General features: G+C 44.0%; 1 protein-coding gene across 1 annotated transcript in view; it reads right to left on the bottom strand.

Moving 5' to 3' along the window:
• NUS1 (NUS1 dehydrodolichyl diphosphate synthase subunit) overlaps nt 1–18,020 on the bottom strand; it is a 36,989-nt gene that overhangs the window by 13,979 nt on the left and 4,990 nt on the right. Inside the window, exon 2 of the mRNA XM_045009838.1 lies at nt 5,714–5,836. Coding sequence (XP_044865773.1) covers nt 5,714–5,836 — 123 coding nt within the window. The remainder of the gene's footprint in view (nt 1–5,713; nt 5,837–18,020) is intronic.

The raw sequence follows: 18,020 nt of genomic DNA, 5'->3' as shown, positions 1-18,020 counted from the left end.
TCATAATACATTTATAATTTTAAAGTATTTGGCTGCAAGTAACTGCTTTACAGGAGTCTTTGAAAAGGCTATAAACAGAGAAATTAAGACAGACAGACAGACAACCAAAGGTTATGAGGCTACTAGGGAAGACAGCCACTAGTTTCTTAGTCTATATCACTAGACTAAGTGAAAGGAAGGGATGAAGGTAGGGTACCCATGCTAAAATACACAAGCTTCTTGCTAGTTGATGTACTTATGGCCCACTTTTGAAAAGATATACATTCCACATTTCTTGTCTGAGGGGTAAAGAAAGATATTCAGTCACAAGTTCATCCATGAGGGGCAAACTTTGTAGTGGGCTTCAACTGATTACTTGCATCCAATGCATTTACCCAAAGAACCAGGAAAACAGCTCGGAATCATTAAATATGCTTTGTACTGTGTGTAACACACCAGGTTTATTATTTAGGTTCTCAGACTCAGTCATGGACTACAGAGCACTTGCTGGTAGTCCATGAAAAGTTATGTGGTCAGATAGTGCTGGCCCTCCTTGTTTTCAGCTGCTTTCAAGGATGCCCAGGTTCTTCAGTGCAAAGGATAGCCTGGAGGTTTGCAGAAGCACCCAGGAATAAGATGGGACCAGCACAGCTATCCCAATACGGGCCTGCTGCAGAATATACACATTTGAACCTTAAGAGAAACAGGATTACAACTATCACTTGGCTGGACTCGTACTCTTTAGCACAAGGCAGATTTCAATTCCCCTAGCTCTCAAAACCACATCTCTTGAAACATATAGAGATTGGTCTCAGACTGAGACCATCACCAGTGCCCCAGTACCCCTTGTCCCCAACATCTGATTTCAATTTCTTCATAAAAAGAAAGAGGTCCCCATAATTAAGGGCAAGACACCCAGAGAATGTTTAGTAGGATGAGATGTGTACACTCCCAAGGTAGCTCTGGAATCCTTGAAGGAGTGCACATCCATCTTGTTGGAGAATAAGACTCACCCGTCAAAAGGGCAAGTTCTCAATGGCTTGGCTGGATGTCCAGAGCAATCCCAGAGTTTTGCAACCAGGAATCTCTCCTCATAGTTACCACAGAGGCCATGACCTTGGCCAAGGTAAAATCAAAAGTGGACTGCAGGGAAGTTCTGGCCACTAGCCTACTGCAACAAATGCCTGGAACTCCTCACATGACACCTCGGGCAATTAGTCCTCAAATTTAGCCATGGCTGACAATTGAAGAAATCATACTTGGCCAGCAAAGATTGTTAATTAGCGATCCTCATCTGTACAGACAATGGCTTATAGATCTTCCAGCAGATCCAACTGCTTGGAGTCTGTCCTTGCGTGGTAGACTTGAACGTACCCTGCCAGGGCCTGTCATTTACCGCCATTATGACTGGGTGGGAATAGAACCCTTCAAATACCTGCATGGGAACAAAGTAGTGCTCTTCCATGCATTTCACCATCAGCAGTACCAAGGCCGCTGTTCTCCACAGGGCTGTCACTGGCTTGAGGAGTGCAACACTGACCGGGAGGGCCATTCTCCCAGGGACAGCAGGGTGTAAAATGGCCAGTTTATGCATGTTCTCTTGGAGGAACTCTGCCTGGATGCCGAGGAATGTGGCTATGCGGAGTAAAAGGTCCTGGTCCATCTTCAAGTTCTCCAGGATAGAAGGGGAGGACAAACCAAGCAGCACAGCATTGTCCAGCAAGGTCCTGGCTGAGCCAAAATAAGCTTTTGCTCCTGGGAAGATATACCCAGAAGGGAGGACTCCAGCAACTCCGCAGAGAGGAAGACCGCCAATGCCTGGGCCTGCAGCTGATCCGAAGCCACCATTGTCGACTTGGCATGACTTTGGCTTCAACCAGGATGAAAAGCAGAGTCTCTGTGAACAAGAAACATCCCACTGAGTCCAAGATATGGGTAGGGCACTGGTGACCAGTAGGGGCCGGGCCAAGGACCACGGTCCCTGCCACCGGGCACACGCCAATCCTGGGAGCCAAACTGGTCCCATGGCAGTCCCTTGAGTTCCTCAGGTGATGTGGAGTGGAAAGATGATAACTCCAACTTGAAATCAAAGCCCTAGAATCTCAGCAACATGGGTAGAGCAACGCACAAGAGAGCCAACAGGCAGTCCGATTCATCCATCACCTAGAACGAGGAGGGAATCTGTGATGAAGATAGTACCATCTCTACTGAGCATGCCAGTGCCATGGGCAGTGTCAGTCCTGGTGCAAACATCAGTACCAGAGCGCCTGAATGCGTCAATGTCAAGGATGGTGAGAGCCATCATGGGAGCATTTGCAGCGTCAAATGCGGTGGGGCCGAAGAGGTCCTCAGTGCTGAAGTCCCATGCCCCAATTCTGGTACAGGCTCCATCCCCACCACAGGAAGAGGATGCGGTGGTGACAGTGCTCTCCAAGCCCAAGGGGGAGCTTCAGCCTGAAAAAGGCCTCGATACAGTATCACACCGCATGACCTGTTCAAAAACTGCCTCAGGCAGCACCTAAGATATAACGTCACCTGAGTCTCCTTTTTAAAAATGATTTACAGATCAAAATGGTAATCTTTTAAGGCGGGACTTCACTGAAACAAAAGCAAGCTCTGCCACCTCTTTTAGCTAGGGGAAGGGTCACAGCGACAAGCGTGGCCCCTCTATGGGTAATGGTAGAGAAAAGTCTCCAGCTCTGGCATGCAGGGTATGCACACACCTAAGTGGAATAGATGTCTGCATCTACTCAAAGAATTATCTGATCTCTAAAGATACTATACTGACTTGGACCAAGATATTTTTTTAAATGGATGCCTAAAGTTAAGCTCTTAAATAAGCGTATGTTTAGACACAAGTAAGTGGCCTCATTTTCTGAAGTGCTCATTTTCAGCAGTTCCCCCTGATGTCACAATTAGTATTGTTTGAGAGGACAAAGGGACCGGCAGCTGGCCTAAATGAGGCTGACCTACCTTGGCCTCAAAGAGCCAAAATCTCACTGCTAAGAGCCTGCCCTACATGAGGAAGCCGAGACAAGAGTAAGAATTCAGCCAATGATTACAGCAAGTCTACACTACGAAATTAAGTCTACCTAACTTACTTTGACTTATAGCCATTGCAGTAATTAAACTGCTTTTGCATGTCCATACTATGCTCCTTGTGTCAGCAGTGCACATCCTCACCAGGAGTGCTTGCACCAATTTAACTGCCAGCGTGGGGCATTGTGGGACGGCTTCTGAAAGGCAGCAACAGTTGATGTAAGCAACACAATTTCTATACTGACACTGTGTCGACCTAACTAAATCAACCTCTCGCAGAGGTGAAGTTATTAAGTTAGCAGAGTGAGAGAGCTACATCAGTGAGAGCTGAACTTTAGTGTAGATATTTAGAGTTAGGTTGATTTAAGTTGCCTTATGTCGATCTAGCTGTAGTGTAGCCCAGGGCTTAGATAACATGTCTATACGTTGCCCAGTACAGCGGGGTCTCTGAATGTTACTTAACACAAATATTGCATTGAAAAGAGAGGAAACTGATGCTGCAGTCTAAAACCAAAATCACCAGCAAGACTTTCCCATGCTATCTACCAAGAGAAGAATAGATAAGGGAGCAGGTGGAGAAGCAGAAGCATCTAGATGCATGGGGACAAGAGGAACATGATACTCATTGTTAACATGTCTTTACTACTGGAAGAGGAGATGGGCAACAAGACAGTCTTGCACCCTGAAAATCCAAGGAACCCCTGTTGAATGTGTACTTTATTGATGTTATATGGAACACAAGACATTGAAATTCACCCCAGAATTCTTGCAGTTGAGGAAGTGAAAAACTTTAAAATGTCTTTTTCAGAAGAACTACCAATAAATAGAAACTTCTGAGGCAGATGCTGGCTGGCACATTAAAAGGAATGTATCCCTTCTCTCAGGAAATCTTCTAAAGCAGTACTGCAAATCTGGAGAGAGAACCCTGTGAGTGTAAAGAACTGAATGACTCAAGCAGTAAAAGACTAATTTTAAAATTATTGGGTCTCTCACATTCATAATAATAGGATACAACTTGATGACTGTACTTTTTAAGTAACAATCTGTTTGGCAAGTAGCATTTCTTACAAGTACAGTATTTGTCTTTACAAATGCGTTCCTTGAGTAGCACAATAGTATTGTTAGTCTGGCACTATATTGTTACAATACCAATGTTATATACCCAATCAGGCAGTTGCACTTTGCAGCAGCTTACCCAGTTCCTTAAAAACACTTGCAGAGAAGTTTATATACTGAGGCCCTCAGTTACAGGCTGTCCCTCTTGCACATGGCGGTCTCTATCTTATCAAGAAAGCAAATATGTTTAGGCATGTCAGCTAGTTAGCTAAAACAATGAGGAGTCCTTGTGGCTCCTTAGAGACTAACAAATTTATTTGGGCATAAGCTTTCATGGGCTAGAACCCACTTCATCGGATGCATGGAGTGGAAAATACAGTAAAAGATGGGCGTTGCCTTACCAAGTGAGGGGTCAGTCTAATGAGATAATTACATTAACAGTAGAATACCAAGGGAGGAAAAAATCACTAACACGGCTGCTACTCTGAAGCTAGTTAGCTGAGTCAGCAAAACTGATTCCTAGTGTCTTCCTCTTAATTGTGGAAGAGGAAACATTCACTAGATTTGTTTGTGTATGCTAAATTGCGAAAGTAACTTTATTGTAGACATTCCTGCCCTGGTCCCCTCATGCTTCATGAGGAAGCTATTGTTGCACGCAGCAGTGGAAGAGCTTCTGTTCACTCTTCCCTTCTCCCCTCCTATGGGTACTGTGCACGCAGCTACTATCATGGCAATGTTTGCTCCGACATCCGTCTCCTACCCAGAGCTAGTTAATTTCACATAAAGAGAGGAGGCTGGCCAGCATGCAAAAAAAAAACAAGCAAGATTGAATATGCAGGTGACCTCTCCCCTATGAAATGAGCTTATTCTGTATCTTCTATTGGGAAGCGTCCCCCTCGTTTCTATTGCTAACTGTGAAGTGTTAGCATAACTATGGACATATAAAATTTAAGAATATTTTCTTCCACTAATAATTCTCACACAGATTATGAGGACAATATGTCCCTTAGACCAGTGGTTCTCAACCAGGGATACATGTACCCCATGGGGTACGCAGAGATCTTCTAGGGGGGTACATCAACTTATCTAGACATTTCCCTAGTTTTACAACAGGTGTATAAAAAGCACTAGCAAAGTCTTCAAAAAATAAAATTTCACACAATGACTTGTTTATACTGTTCTATATATTATACACTGAAATGTAAGTATAATATTTATATTCTAATTGATTTTATAATTATATGGTAAAAATGAGCAAGTATGCAATTTTTCAGTAAGTGTTCTGTGACACTTTTGTCTTTTTATGTCTGATTTTATAAGCAAGTTGTTTTTAAGTGAGGTGAAACTTGGGGGTACCCAAGACAAAGTCTACTGAAAGGGGTACAGTAGTCTGGAAAGGTTAACAGCCACTGCCTTAGATAACAGGATCCTTTGAGCAACTACCAGAAAATCAACACTAGCCCAGGAAGGTTACAGACATTCTTTGTCACCCACTTTAATGAGGGGCTAAGGAAGAAAGAGGAGAAAGAAAGAGGGGGTCGGTAGCAGTGAGAGGGTGGAATGTACATATAGGATGATACATAACCCTCAACGAACAAACCACTTAGTTTTCTTAGGGCGCTCATCACCACAATCCTACCTTGGTCTGTTTTGTCTTGATTTGCAAATTCCACTGTATATTTGGAGCAATCTAGACCCAAGAGTTCCTGCTGCTGTTTTAAAATTTCGTCCATCAGCCTTGCGTTATTCCTCTTGAAGATTCCTTAAAAAACCCATAACAAAACATAAGTCACTTCAGTTTCCACTTTTTCAGAAAGAATGTTGTGAAAATAGAGAAAAGAAACAGGCAGTAAACACTAGTTTTAAACGAGACTCGACAAGATTAATAAATAACTGAAGCAGATGATACTACATAAATCTGGCTTCATGATGACCTTGGAAGAGAAAGTTAACTACATACAACTTTAGATCTGGTGTATGCTGCTATTGTTCTTGGCATAGCTGAACCACTACGCAGTGACATTTGGTAGTTCTTTAAAAAGCATAACTGTCACTTCACTGCTCGAATGCTCTAATTCTATGACCAATTTACCATTTCCACGTCAGATGCAAGTTAGAGACAGAGAAAATGTACAAACAAGCAGAAGCAAGGAATTCCCATGTTCTAATGCTAGCCTTGCACCAGCTCCCTCTGTGGCCTAAGACAAATGAAACTTTGCATCAGGACAAATAGTGCATGGCAAGCTCAGCTGTAAAGCTACGGTGCACAGCATAACCTCTTACATGTTCTTAACAGCTTTACAAGAATCAATGTTTGTAAAACACACTGTAGACTAAATTATGGGAAGTGAGGCTAGGGCAGATGAATGTTAGAGGCAACACAAACAATTATAACTTTTACAGTCAGATTTCATAGCCAATACTGACAGTACAGGCCTATATTTATTACAGCATATTGGGATCAACTCGCTATTTGACACTTAGGAGAATAATACTGCTCATTTTATTACAAAAATTCACTGCCCAAAGCTTCATTAGTATTTAAAGTTGACCACCAGTGCCTCATACACTTTACTTCATTTTTTGGTTTTCAGAGGTTTAAGAACACACCAACCTCAGCCCACTTTAACTCTGCTCCTAGGAGCTGGCAAGTATGTTTCAGCCAGGGCTACCCTACAATAAGCACACATACCTAAGGAATGATGAAGTAAGTATACCATTTTATGTGATGTGGTATGCCCTACAGAATTGTATTCTTTCCTTCATCTGCATGCACTCCAGCTGATCTTCATTGTGTTAGGGACTGCTGCATTGACTGGTACAAGGATTACTTGCAGTAGTTTACCAGTTCACACTGCAGTATAAGGAGAAGTACATCTACATCCAAAGAGATCACGAACCCTTCATTTCTGTGCTGAGTTATGTAGGTTGCACAAGAAGAAAAGCACAACAGCCAATTCTTGCTGTGGGGTTTTGTAGAACTCTGAAACCATAGTACAGTACACTTCAAGGGGGAAGTAAGTGCAGGCAATGTTCTCAAGAGACTAAGATAAAGGTCAAGGAACAGTAACAGTTGGAATGCTGATGTTGTTTTTGCAGAACAGATTAAGTTCAGGCCAGGGAAAGCCAGTTTTGTTCACTAAGCCTGTTCTAAATGCAGAGTTTGCCTTAGTGAGGACAGAGGTTTTCCTACCATACCCATATATTTTGACACATCATCTGGAAAGACAGCGTGCTATGTTGTCTGTCAGCGTGGAAAGGGGCTTCACTCAGAGGGCAGGGTTTCAGTTCCAGCCTGGGTCTGGTAGTATTTTAAGGTTTAACCATACATATGCTTGATGTTTTGGAAGGGTCCAAGACATGGCTGGTCACTTTTAACTGTGAATTAACCAAATTTTTTTTAAACAGGGAATTCAAAAGTGAAAGTGGTGCTAGTAGTAAGGGGGCACAAAGTCTTCCTGGAAACACCTTGCTGCCACGAAGCTACCAGGTTTATCCTCTTCCTTGTTCCTCCACGCCCCCAGTAGGGGTTGAGAGACCTTTGAGAAAACAGACTGTGGGCTGGCTGCAAGGAGCACATCTACCAGCTGGAGGCACCAAGGAGTGGAGATGGACACCAGACTCTATTTTGAAAGAAAGAGCTCACTAAAACCCTTTTCAGCTAGGTCTGCAGAGACATGTGAAATGGCTTGTTCATCTCAGTAGGATGTTCTCAAATGAATCACAACATGCCACAGAAATTAATACAATCTGACAATAGTTCTGAAAGGTGTCAGATGACCCATTTAACTTAATGGGTGTTCTTCTCCCCATCATGAAGTCTACCCCAGCCCTTGTTGTAGGTATCAGTTTTCATATGCACAGTGAGATGTTGAAAATTAAAAGCTCAATGTGACGGGTGCATGTTGATAATCCCTTGCCCAAATTACACTAAAATTGTGTAATCCATTTGGGGTTTAGAGTGTGTGGCCCCTTTAAATCTTTTCACTGAGGGGAGAAGTGCTGATTGTTCCAGAAGGAGGAAGTTATTGTTGGGGGGGGGGGGGCAAGGAGGAGGGAAAGTGACAAGGTGTGTGTGTCTGGAGCTCCAGACAGAAGGCCAGTAGGCCCTCACAAAGTGAAGCAGCTGATAACTTGCACGAAGCCTGGGAGGGACAGAGCAGCCCATCGGGGGCACCCCAGGACAGGAGCCAGGGGGAGCATTGTGCCAAGGAGGAATCGCCTGAGAAGGACAAACTGGAGCTGGACCCAATATCACTGCTGCCCAGAACTGTATGGGGCCATGATTCCTGGGGCTTGTGACTTTGCATAGCGAATAAGGAAGGAGCATGTTAGCTTGTTAAGCGTGGAGGTTGTTGCTCTGTGTGGCTTTGCAAAGAGCAGGAGAAGAGGATACTGGAGAGGTTTGTTGGGAAAACTTTGCTAACACCAAAGATAACCAGGAGCACTCAAGATTCACCCTTGGACTGGAACTTTGCCCAGGACTCCTGAACATTGCTTGGTGGGGCCTTGTGTTAAATGCAACCCTGTTTTACTGCTCCCCGCCATCTCCCCTCTCCCCACCCCCATTGTTTTTCTCCTTTCATCCCTCTGTAAACAAATATTTCCCTTTTCTATATTCATTGTAGTCTTCCAATGGGTGTTTACTCTGGGGGTGTTAGAACAGGTGCCCCTGTTGTGGAAGGGACTGTCACTGCTGCATTCCTGCACATGCTTTTCTTGGCTAGAGCTGCCTGCCGAGTAGACTCTAGCTGGACTACAAGGGTGCTAAAGTTACATTTGTACCACAAACCCTACCGCAGCCCTTTATGTGACATCAACACACTGGCTGGTAGTAGCACCATCACAAGCTTAAAGCAGAGGTTTCATTTTAAGAGGGGTGGAAAAAGCCTACAAAAACTATGCTTTAACCAAAGCAACAGAACTTTAAAATGTTTATTGTAGTTTGTGCAGTGCTTGATTTTTTTTATTACAGTTTATGGGAGGGGGAATATTTGGAGTTTGATATGATTGTCTTAGAAAGCCAGTAATATGCACAAAACATTATCAGGATGCTGACATGGATAGGACTTGAACTCACAGTATATGGGTGCTGTTTGGGTTCAATGGTCACAGGATGTCACCTTGAGCCACCTACTTATTCTGATGTTTGCAAACACTCTGGCATGCAAGCAACACTGGCCGTCTCTGTTGCAAATGTACAACTGATTTTCTCTGGCTCAGCAGCTATGCTAGAGACACATTGTACATCCAACTTTTACTCAATACCTTTTGTCACAAAATGGTCCAGTACCACTCTCTGAACAGGAATTTCCTCTGTTGCAAAGGGATCCAACCACTGAATCCCACTTGCTGCTAAGCTTACTGTTTCTGGGAAATGACTGATCTCTGCTCCTAGCTCTGGATTGCTCCAGAGCACTCAGGTGCTGATGCCAAGGTCTGACAACCTTCTCAAACAGTAGGACCATGCAGTCAGATTGCTTAGATCCTGAAGACAGTTCCTGGCCCTCTGAAGACTGTTGTTTCGACATACATCCCCCCCAGAGTCCAGTTGGCTGCAGGAGCTCTGGTTGTGTAGCTGCACCTCAAAAATAGTGCGATGTTGTGAAGTCTATATGGTTTTATAAAAATTTAATTATAAGTGAATATAATGTAACAGATATGTTTCATGCAAAAGGTCTCTTGTAAGGTATCCTTACAAAGCTTATAATCTGAGTGCAATCATCTTATTTGTATAAATGTACCACTTGTATCTGAAACGAGAAATATGAAATATAACTCTGAGGGCCTACTGTAATTATGTGAAGTGTGGGCCATTAATGGTGGTTTGGAATCTTGATGACTCCCATTAACTAGGACCATTGTCTGCAAATGGCTGTGTTTTACCTGCAAGTCTTCCTGTTTATGCGTGTGCTGGCAAGTGGGCAATGAAGTCTTCCAGTGACATGTGATTATGTCACCTGAACTGGAATCCATCTTTAACCTGGTGTCTTTCCATTGAGAAGGAGGGGGTGGGAACTCAGAGAGGGACAAAGGATTCCTGCCTTATGCAAAAGATCTATAAAGGGGCGGAAGAGAACAAAGAGGAGGAAGAGCCATCATGAAGAATCTTCTTATGTTATGTTCTTAAGAGTTGTACTAGGGGAAAGAATTGTGGCCAGGTCTGGAAGGTGTCCAGCCTGAGGAATAAACTTACTGAAGCATCTCTGAGGGTGAGATTATCTGTATGCAGTTTGATTAGACAGATTTGCGCATTTTATTTTATTTTGCTTGGTGACTTACTTTGTTCTGTCTGTTACTACTTGGAACCACTTAAATCCTACTTTCTGTATTTAATAAAATCACTTTTTACTTATTAACTCAGAGTATGTATGAATACCTGGGGGAGCAAACAACTGTTCATCTCTCTCTATCAGTGTTATAGAGGGCAAACAATTTATAAGTTTACCCTGCATAAGCTTTATGCAGGGTAAAATGGATTTATTTGGGTTTAGACCCCATTGGGAGTTGGGCATCTGGGTGTTAAAGACAAGCACACTTCTGTGAGCTGTTTTCAGGTAAACCTGCAGCTTTGGGATCGGTAATTCAGACTCTGGGTCTTTGTTGGAGCAGACGGGAGTGTCTGGCTCAGCATGACAGGGTGCTGGAGTCCTGAGCTGGCAGGGAAAACAGGAGCAGAAGTAGTCTTGGCACATCAGTTGGCAGCTCCCAAGAGGGTTTCTGTGATCCAACCTGTCACAGTACAGTATGGAAGTAAAGTAAGGAAATACAGGCTTAGCAAATGAATTCCTTAAACACACACAAAATGCTCAAAGGTGAGAGTGTTACAGATCTATGGAAAACAAACTCCTGAACGCTTTCCCTTAGGGTCTGTCCACATCAGAAATGCTACGGCAGTACAGCTGCAGCGCTTCAGCATAGACAATATCTACGCTGGCAGAAGGGGGCTCTCCTTCAGAGTAGGTAATCCACCTCCCCAAGAGGCAAGGCCAATGAAAGAATTCCAACGACCTTGCACTGTCTACCATAGGTTAGGTCAGCTTAATTATATCACTGCAGGGAAGGTGGTAGATTTTTCACACCCCTGTGCAACGTAGCTGGGTTCATCTAAGTATTTAGTGTAGACCAGGCCTTTGTCTGACCTCACTGCCTTTTGTGAAGGCTTGGGTTTGATCAGCATCCTCAGGGAAGGTAAAGTCCCTATTTCCACTCTCTCCAGATTGGTCCCCTGTTTCTGCTAATGAATTAGCTTCCCTCCCTTATGGAGCATTTTTCTTAAAATCCCTCTGGCACCTGTGCTTCAGTGGGATGTTGACTTTAGGGCACAAATGTCATTCAGAGTCAATGGCCCTGCCACTAGCAACCTCATTGTTCCACCAAGGGAGGGCCATTCACTGTTGATGGCCTTTGATTGCTCTGTGACAGCTTCCCAGATAGGAACTTGATATAGAGTACAGAGACTATTAGGGCTTGTCTACACATGCAGCCGCACCCCTGCAGTGCCTCTGGTGAAGACTCTGCGGACAAGAGAGAGCTTTCTGTCAGCATAATAAAGCCACCTCTGGGAGAGTCAGAAGCTATGGCAGGAGGAGAAGCTCTGCAGTCGACACAGCGCTGTGCACACTGGCGCTTATGTTGGTGCAACTTATGTCACTCAGGGGGTAGTTTATTCACATCTCAAGTGAAATAAGCTGTAGTGTAGACATAGCCTGAGAGAATGAATTCTTAAAGTCACACTAGAGGTTACAATCAAAGGGTGTTCACCAAGTAAAAATGCAATAAGGTGACAATCATATCCCCCAAATCTTTCACACCCTTTAAAATATTGCTTCCTTAAAGGGGCAGCAGGTGTGGGATACCACCTCAAAGTAGGTGATATATGTTTGAAGAGGACCAGGCCTGGTCTAAACCTAAACATTAAGTGTCACACAGCCATCAAATTAAGTCAACCTAGCCCCCACTGGAAATGGAGCTAGGTAGACAGAAGAATTGTTCCCTTGACCTAGCTACTGCCTCTCAAGGGGATGGATTTACTATTGTGATGGAAAAAGAGTCCTTCCATCGCTGTAGTAAATATGGTGCTGAAGTGGCATAGCTGCAGCTCTAGCACTTGTAGGGTAGACATGCTCTCAAAGCCACAGTTTGACCCAGGTGCATGCAAAAAACCCCTAATTTTTGTGTCATGTGATTTGGGGAGGAGAGAGGGGTGGCTCTATTTTGGGACCCTCCAGTTCCAAATTTGGAGCTTGAAACTGACCCCAAATCAAGCCAGAAATATTTTCTCTTTAAACTGATTTAAATACATTGCTTTGGTAAAAAACAAAAAAGACCCAACAACATACATTTAGAATTAAATTTTGAAATTACAACAACATATGTTTAGGCCTAAATTTACTATAATCCATTAAAATGGTCTAATTAAAAACAAATATTCAAGTGATACTTGTTTGCTGCTGAAGTTATAAAGTCAGATCACTGGTGAAGTCACTGGCTAAGCACCCAGAATTAGAGTTTGTTGGAATGCTAAACCAGTTTTTGACATCAATAGCTTCTTCTGCGGGTGCAGAGAAAATATTTCTTCATTTTATTTAACTAGTTCAGTTCGAGGACTAGTTGATTCAAACTTAAGAAACCAACTGGTAAAACAAGAAAACTTGTTTGTTTTTCCTTCTAATGTATGGGTTTTAAAAAAAAAAGGTATGAGAGGATGAGATCTACTAGTTCTGAAGTCTTGAGCTATTCAGCTAGAAACAATCAGTAGCTACCTTTGTTTATTAAGCCAGTCAGTATTCAATGCTGAACTTTTTGGCAAATTCTTATAACTTTTTTCCTTTTGCATCCAGCACGGTTAAGGTAGTTTTATTTAACTAAAGACAATTTGAAAATGTTTATGCATTTTTAAAATACTACCCTTTGGACAACGTTAAGACAAATCTAAGCAACACATATTCCATGTATGGAATATCCTCCAGCTTCCTGTTTGCCATTTTCCAGTGTTATGAGTTTTAAATTAATCATTTAAACCTCATGACTTCAGTGTCAGCACATTAGCTTTCAGTGGCAAGAGATCAGAATAGTTTTAGCAACATAGGAAATCTTTAGTAAAAGGCAAAAGATTTATACGATCTGAAGAAAAACTGCTGTAGCAGTCACAGCAGGTTTTGTGATAATATAGTGTCTATTCAATGCAGCCTATTTAGAAGTATATAAAATGCTAGTATTTTAGGCTTATTTCTTATAGGAGAAAAGATACTTTGACATACAACTGAAAGCAATTTAGTCAACGGCAAATCCTCTGGACTCTTTGTAAGCTGCCTCAACCAAGTTTAAAATCTTCCACGTATTTTTCAGAATGGACTTAGTTTATAAACCACCAATAGTCACACTGTACACGTTTCCTAAATAGAAAGTTATTTTGTGCAATTTTTGCTAGGGTAAACACTTGTGTTTTGAAAACAAGAATTATACTTGGAGACATAACAGTGACTACAGACTACTATGGCAAGCAAACGGCAGCAGCAAGCTCAGTGATCTCTCCCTTCTAGCTTATTATTCCTGTCTGGGCTTTTCTTAAGGGGAAGGTTTTCATCAGATATTTAACTGGCTAACTATCTGATAACTAGATAGTCTTATTGAAGCTTTTTAGAAGTTTCAGTCAAGAATGAGAAGGTTTATGAAGGTTTATGAGAAGGTTTAGCTCAGTGGTTTATGAATTCAATCCTCAAGGGGGACACTCAGGGATCTGGGGCAAAAAATCTGTCTGGGGATTGGTCCTGCTTTGAGAAGGGGGTTGGACTAGATGACCTCCTGAGGTCCCTTCCAATCCTGATATTCTATGAAATATAAACAAAAATTCATTTACAATTAGTATTAGACATATCCCATGACTTCAGAGTAAATGGAAGCTACAATAAATAAATCCTGCCACTATGGATTATTGTATAGTTCATAACCATATTGCAATGGTTAAGTATTTAAAATATCTTTACAGGGCAGTTTTTGCTCTCCCCGCCCGCCCCTAAAAAATAAAAAAACAGGTCTCAAGCTCCCAGAAGGAGGAAAGAATAATTATCCAAAAGGGATTTTAGCTCTCTGAAGGGGTTGTAGTGTACTACAAGCTACAGTCACTTCTGCTACTAGTAATTTAGAGGTGAAAGTCCCCAACCCAGTACCACTTAATCCCCATAGCCATTCAATGCCCTGCACGAAGTTTGATATTCTAGGGTAGGAAGAAGGAAAAAAATTAACTTCAGGTTTGTGTCAATGCAATGATACTTAAACGGACTATATTTGTGCCAACTCAGCCATTAGTAGAAGGGAAAATTGCAAGGTTAAAAGTCCCCTTGCCAGAGGAGAATTCCCCAATATGGATGAGGATCTTAGTCACCATTTTCTACAACACACAAGTATTCATTTAAAAAAAAGCCAAGATCCTAGCCTTTTATTTTAAATATAAGATTACAAATGTAAACTGCATTTAAAGTCATGCAGATTTTTCTGCCCTAGTCTGCAGAAAGATTGCTGATCAATGAAGCCTAGTTAAATTAACAAAACTGGTCAATATCACAGCTATTCATAGCCCTACTGGTAGCAGTGGAACACATGATTTTTGTCAATTTCAGACTGCTGCAGGCTATGAGAATCAGTGGCAGCAGGCATTTGAGTTGTGCAGAGAGGAAGACAAACCCCCACGCCCAACCCAAAATAAGGGAAACAAGGGAGGGAGAATAGCAGAGATCTATTCCAAACCCGACATGGCAACCAGAACGCTCTGGGGTGAAGGAGACCTCTACCGTCAAGGCAGCTAGGAAGAGAGGGAGCTTCAAGTGTATAGCAAGCAAAGCAGCTGTCTTACCTAGCCAACAAAATAGAAAGACACTAAGCAGGGTGGGTGGGTTTTTATTTAGGCAATCTCTCGCTAGTAGAGAGGCCTGGTCTACACTAGAAAATTAGATAAGCATAGCTACATTGCTCAGGGGTACAAAAAATCCACACCACTGAAAGACAGTTAAGCCAACCTAAGTTCCTGTGTAGACAGCACTAGTTTGATGGAGGAATTATTCCGCTGACATAGCTACTGGCTCTCAGGGAGATGGATTACCTACTCTGACAGGAGGACCCCTCCCATCGGTGCAGGCACTGTCTTCACTGAAGCACTACAGTGGTGCATCTGCAGCAGCAGAGCTATGCCACTGTAGCTTTTTAAGTGTAGACAAGACCTAAGAAATTTGTCAAGCCCTGAAAAACTAGCTGCTTATATAGAGGTTCTTATAAGTCTTCAGTTGGGATGAAGACATTTAACTTGATAAACTTTGGTTGAGAAAACAATGACCATCAGCATTAAGCTCTTTTGTAAATTGCCACATCTTTCCCTTTGGGAACCAGATGCAGTCACAGAGTGGCAGGAAAGGTAGCTCCCATTGGCCGGGAACATGGAACTGCAGCCAATGGGAGCTGCAGGGGCAGTGACTGCATGCAAGGGCAGCACAAAGAGACCCTCCACCCCTCTCTCCCGCAGGAGCTGCTGCCAGACATGCCTGCTGCTTTTGGGAGCAGTACATGGCCAGGGCAGTCAGGGAGCCTGCCTTAACTCCACTGCGCTGCTGCTGCCCGGAAGCCTCCTGAGGTAAGTGGCACTCAGCCGGACCCCACACTCCAAACCTCTCCTATACCCCAAAACCCCAGGCCTGAATGCCCTCCTGCACCCAGCCTGAGCCCCCTCGTGCACTCCAACCCCCTGCCCCAGCCCCCTCCCAGAGCCTGCACCCTGCACCCCAACCCGCTGCCCCAGCCCTGAGCCCCCTCCTGCACCCCAGCCCCCTACCCGAGGCTCAGCCCAGGTCCCTCCCAGACTCCAAACCCCTGGGCCCCAGCCCAGAGCCTGCACCCCAATCCCATCCAATCCCAGTGAGAGTGAGGGGGAGAAGAGCAAGCACTGGACGGATGCGGAGATGCCGTGAGCAGGGTGGGGCCTCGGAGAAGGGGTGGGGCAGGAGCAGGAAAGGGGGCAGGGCAAGGGTGTTTGAGTTTGAGAGATTACTCTTATTTCTACATTTTCTTTGAGATAGATCCTGGGTTGCACTTAAATTCAAAAAGTGATCATGTGCTTAAAAAGATTGGAGACCACTGATCTGACAGGTGTTTGTCTAATCTGCTCTTAAAAATCTCCAATGACAGATTCCACAACTTCCCTGGGCAATTCATTCCGGTGCTCAACCACCCTGACAGTTAAGAAGTTTTTCCTAATTTCCAATCTAAACGGCCCTTGCTGCAATTTAAGCCCATTGCTTCTTGTCCTATCCTCAAAGGACAAGGAGAATAATTTCTCTCCCTCCTCTTTGTAACACTTTTTATGTATTTGAAAAACTTGGTTATGTCCCCTCTCAGTCGTGAATAGTTCAGTTGGGAAACATTCCCAAGGAAAAAAATATTGTCAATACTGTGTCAATATAAGATAACGAATCATGAACTATTTTGTTGAAAGTCTGCATGATCTACTAGACAACTGCTTCCTTGGGATGCTTGCTAAATACAAAGAAAGATGGACTTCTTGTTAAGGCTGTAGACTGGTACTCAAGAGATGTGGGTTTAATCCCCAGCTCTGCCACAGGCTACAGATCCCACCTTGGGCAAGTATCTTATTCTGTGCCTCAGTTTTCCCCTCTATAAATAGGGGATACTACTACTTTTCTCTGACCCTTTGTATGTTTTGTCTATTTAGAAGTGACTGTGCTAAACTAGAGCCCAAAAGGCCTGACCAAGGTCCAGATCCCATTGCATTGAGCACTGTACAAAATGCATAGTGAAACAGGTTATCTTGTGGTAGCATGCCTTACTAATAGTTCCACACTCTTACTGTAGTCAACATTTTCAATTAAATCTTGCTGTAATATTTTTATCCTCCTTAAGAGGCATACAGGTCATGAGCTCAAGAATTACTGAGAGGAAGGCCAGACGGTAAAGTATAAAGCTAGATATCATCAGTGTCACCAGACTTGTGAGGTATTGAGGGCCCTACAGTATCAAGCTCAAGTAAGCAGTTCTAGTGGGATCTTACCCACTGTTCTTACACAGAAGTGACCCACAATACTTCAGAGATTGATATTTACATCTTTAAAATTACTCTCATCTCTTACTATTAGTTGTCAGTACAAGGTTCCTCTATCTACTAACCAAAGCTAGGGGTGACTAAAAAGCTTCTTAATAGCATTTGCAGTCACACTAGGGCTGTTACTGAGCTTTTCATTGAAATTCCCATTGTTGTTACAGCAATGGTGTAGTTACACTAGCGCAGGGGTCGGCAACCTGTGGCATGTGTGCCAAACATGGCACGCGAGCCGATTTTGAGCAGCACAGAGCCACCTGCCGCGGTCCTGACCCTCAGCCCCCCCGCCCACCGCTCTCCCCTGCGGGGGCAGGAGGCAAAAGCTTGGTCCTGCAGCAACCAAGCTTCCCTCTCCCCCGTTTCTTCCCCCAGAGTGGTACTTTCCTGCCCCACCCCCTCTCCGTCCCTGAGCCAATCAGTTGATGGCCCTTGCGAGGGGGAGGGGGAAGAGCGGCAGCGTGCAGGCAGTTCCCTAGAGGGGACAGAGAGAGGTAGGGACGGAGCCTTGGGGAAGGGGGTGGAACAGGGCACATCCCTTCCAGCCCCCTGCCCTGAGCCGCTCAGGCCGGGGGCTGGGAGCACGCCCATGAGCCGAGCACCCCAGCCCTCTGCCCTGACCCCCCCCCACACACACACAGCCTTCTGCTCTGCAGCCCCCACACCTCCCAGCCTCTGCCCTGAACCCCCCCCACACACTCAGCATTCTGCCCTGCACCCCTCAAACCCCCCAGCCCTGACCCCTCTCACATACTCAGCCTTCTGCTCTGCAGCCCCCACACCTCCCAGCCCTCTGCCCTGACCCTTGACCCCCGCAGACACCCAGCCTTCTGCCCTACACCCC

Source organism: Mauremys mutica, chromosome 3 (assembly GCF_020497125.1).
Source record: "Mauremys mutica isolate MM-2020 ecotype Southern chromosome 3, ASM2049712v1, whole genome shotgun sequence".
NCBI classification, from domain to species: Eukaryota; Metazoa; Chordata; order Testudines; family Geoemydidae; genus Mauremys; species Mauremys mutica.
The sequence above is the reverse complement of the archived record's forward strand: the minus strand, read 5'-3'. Positions and strand labels throughout refer to the sequence as shown.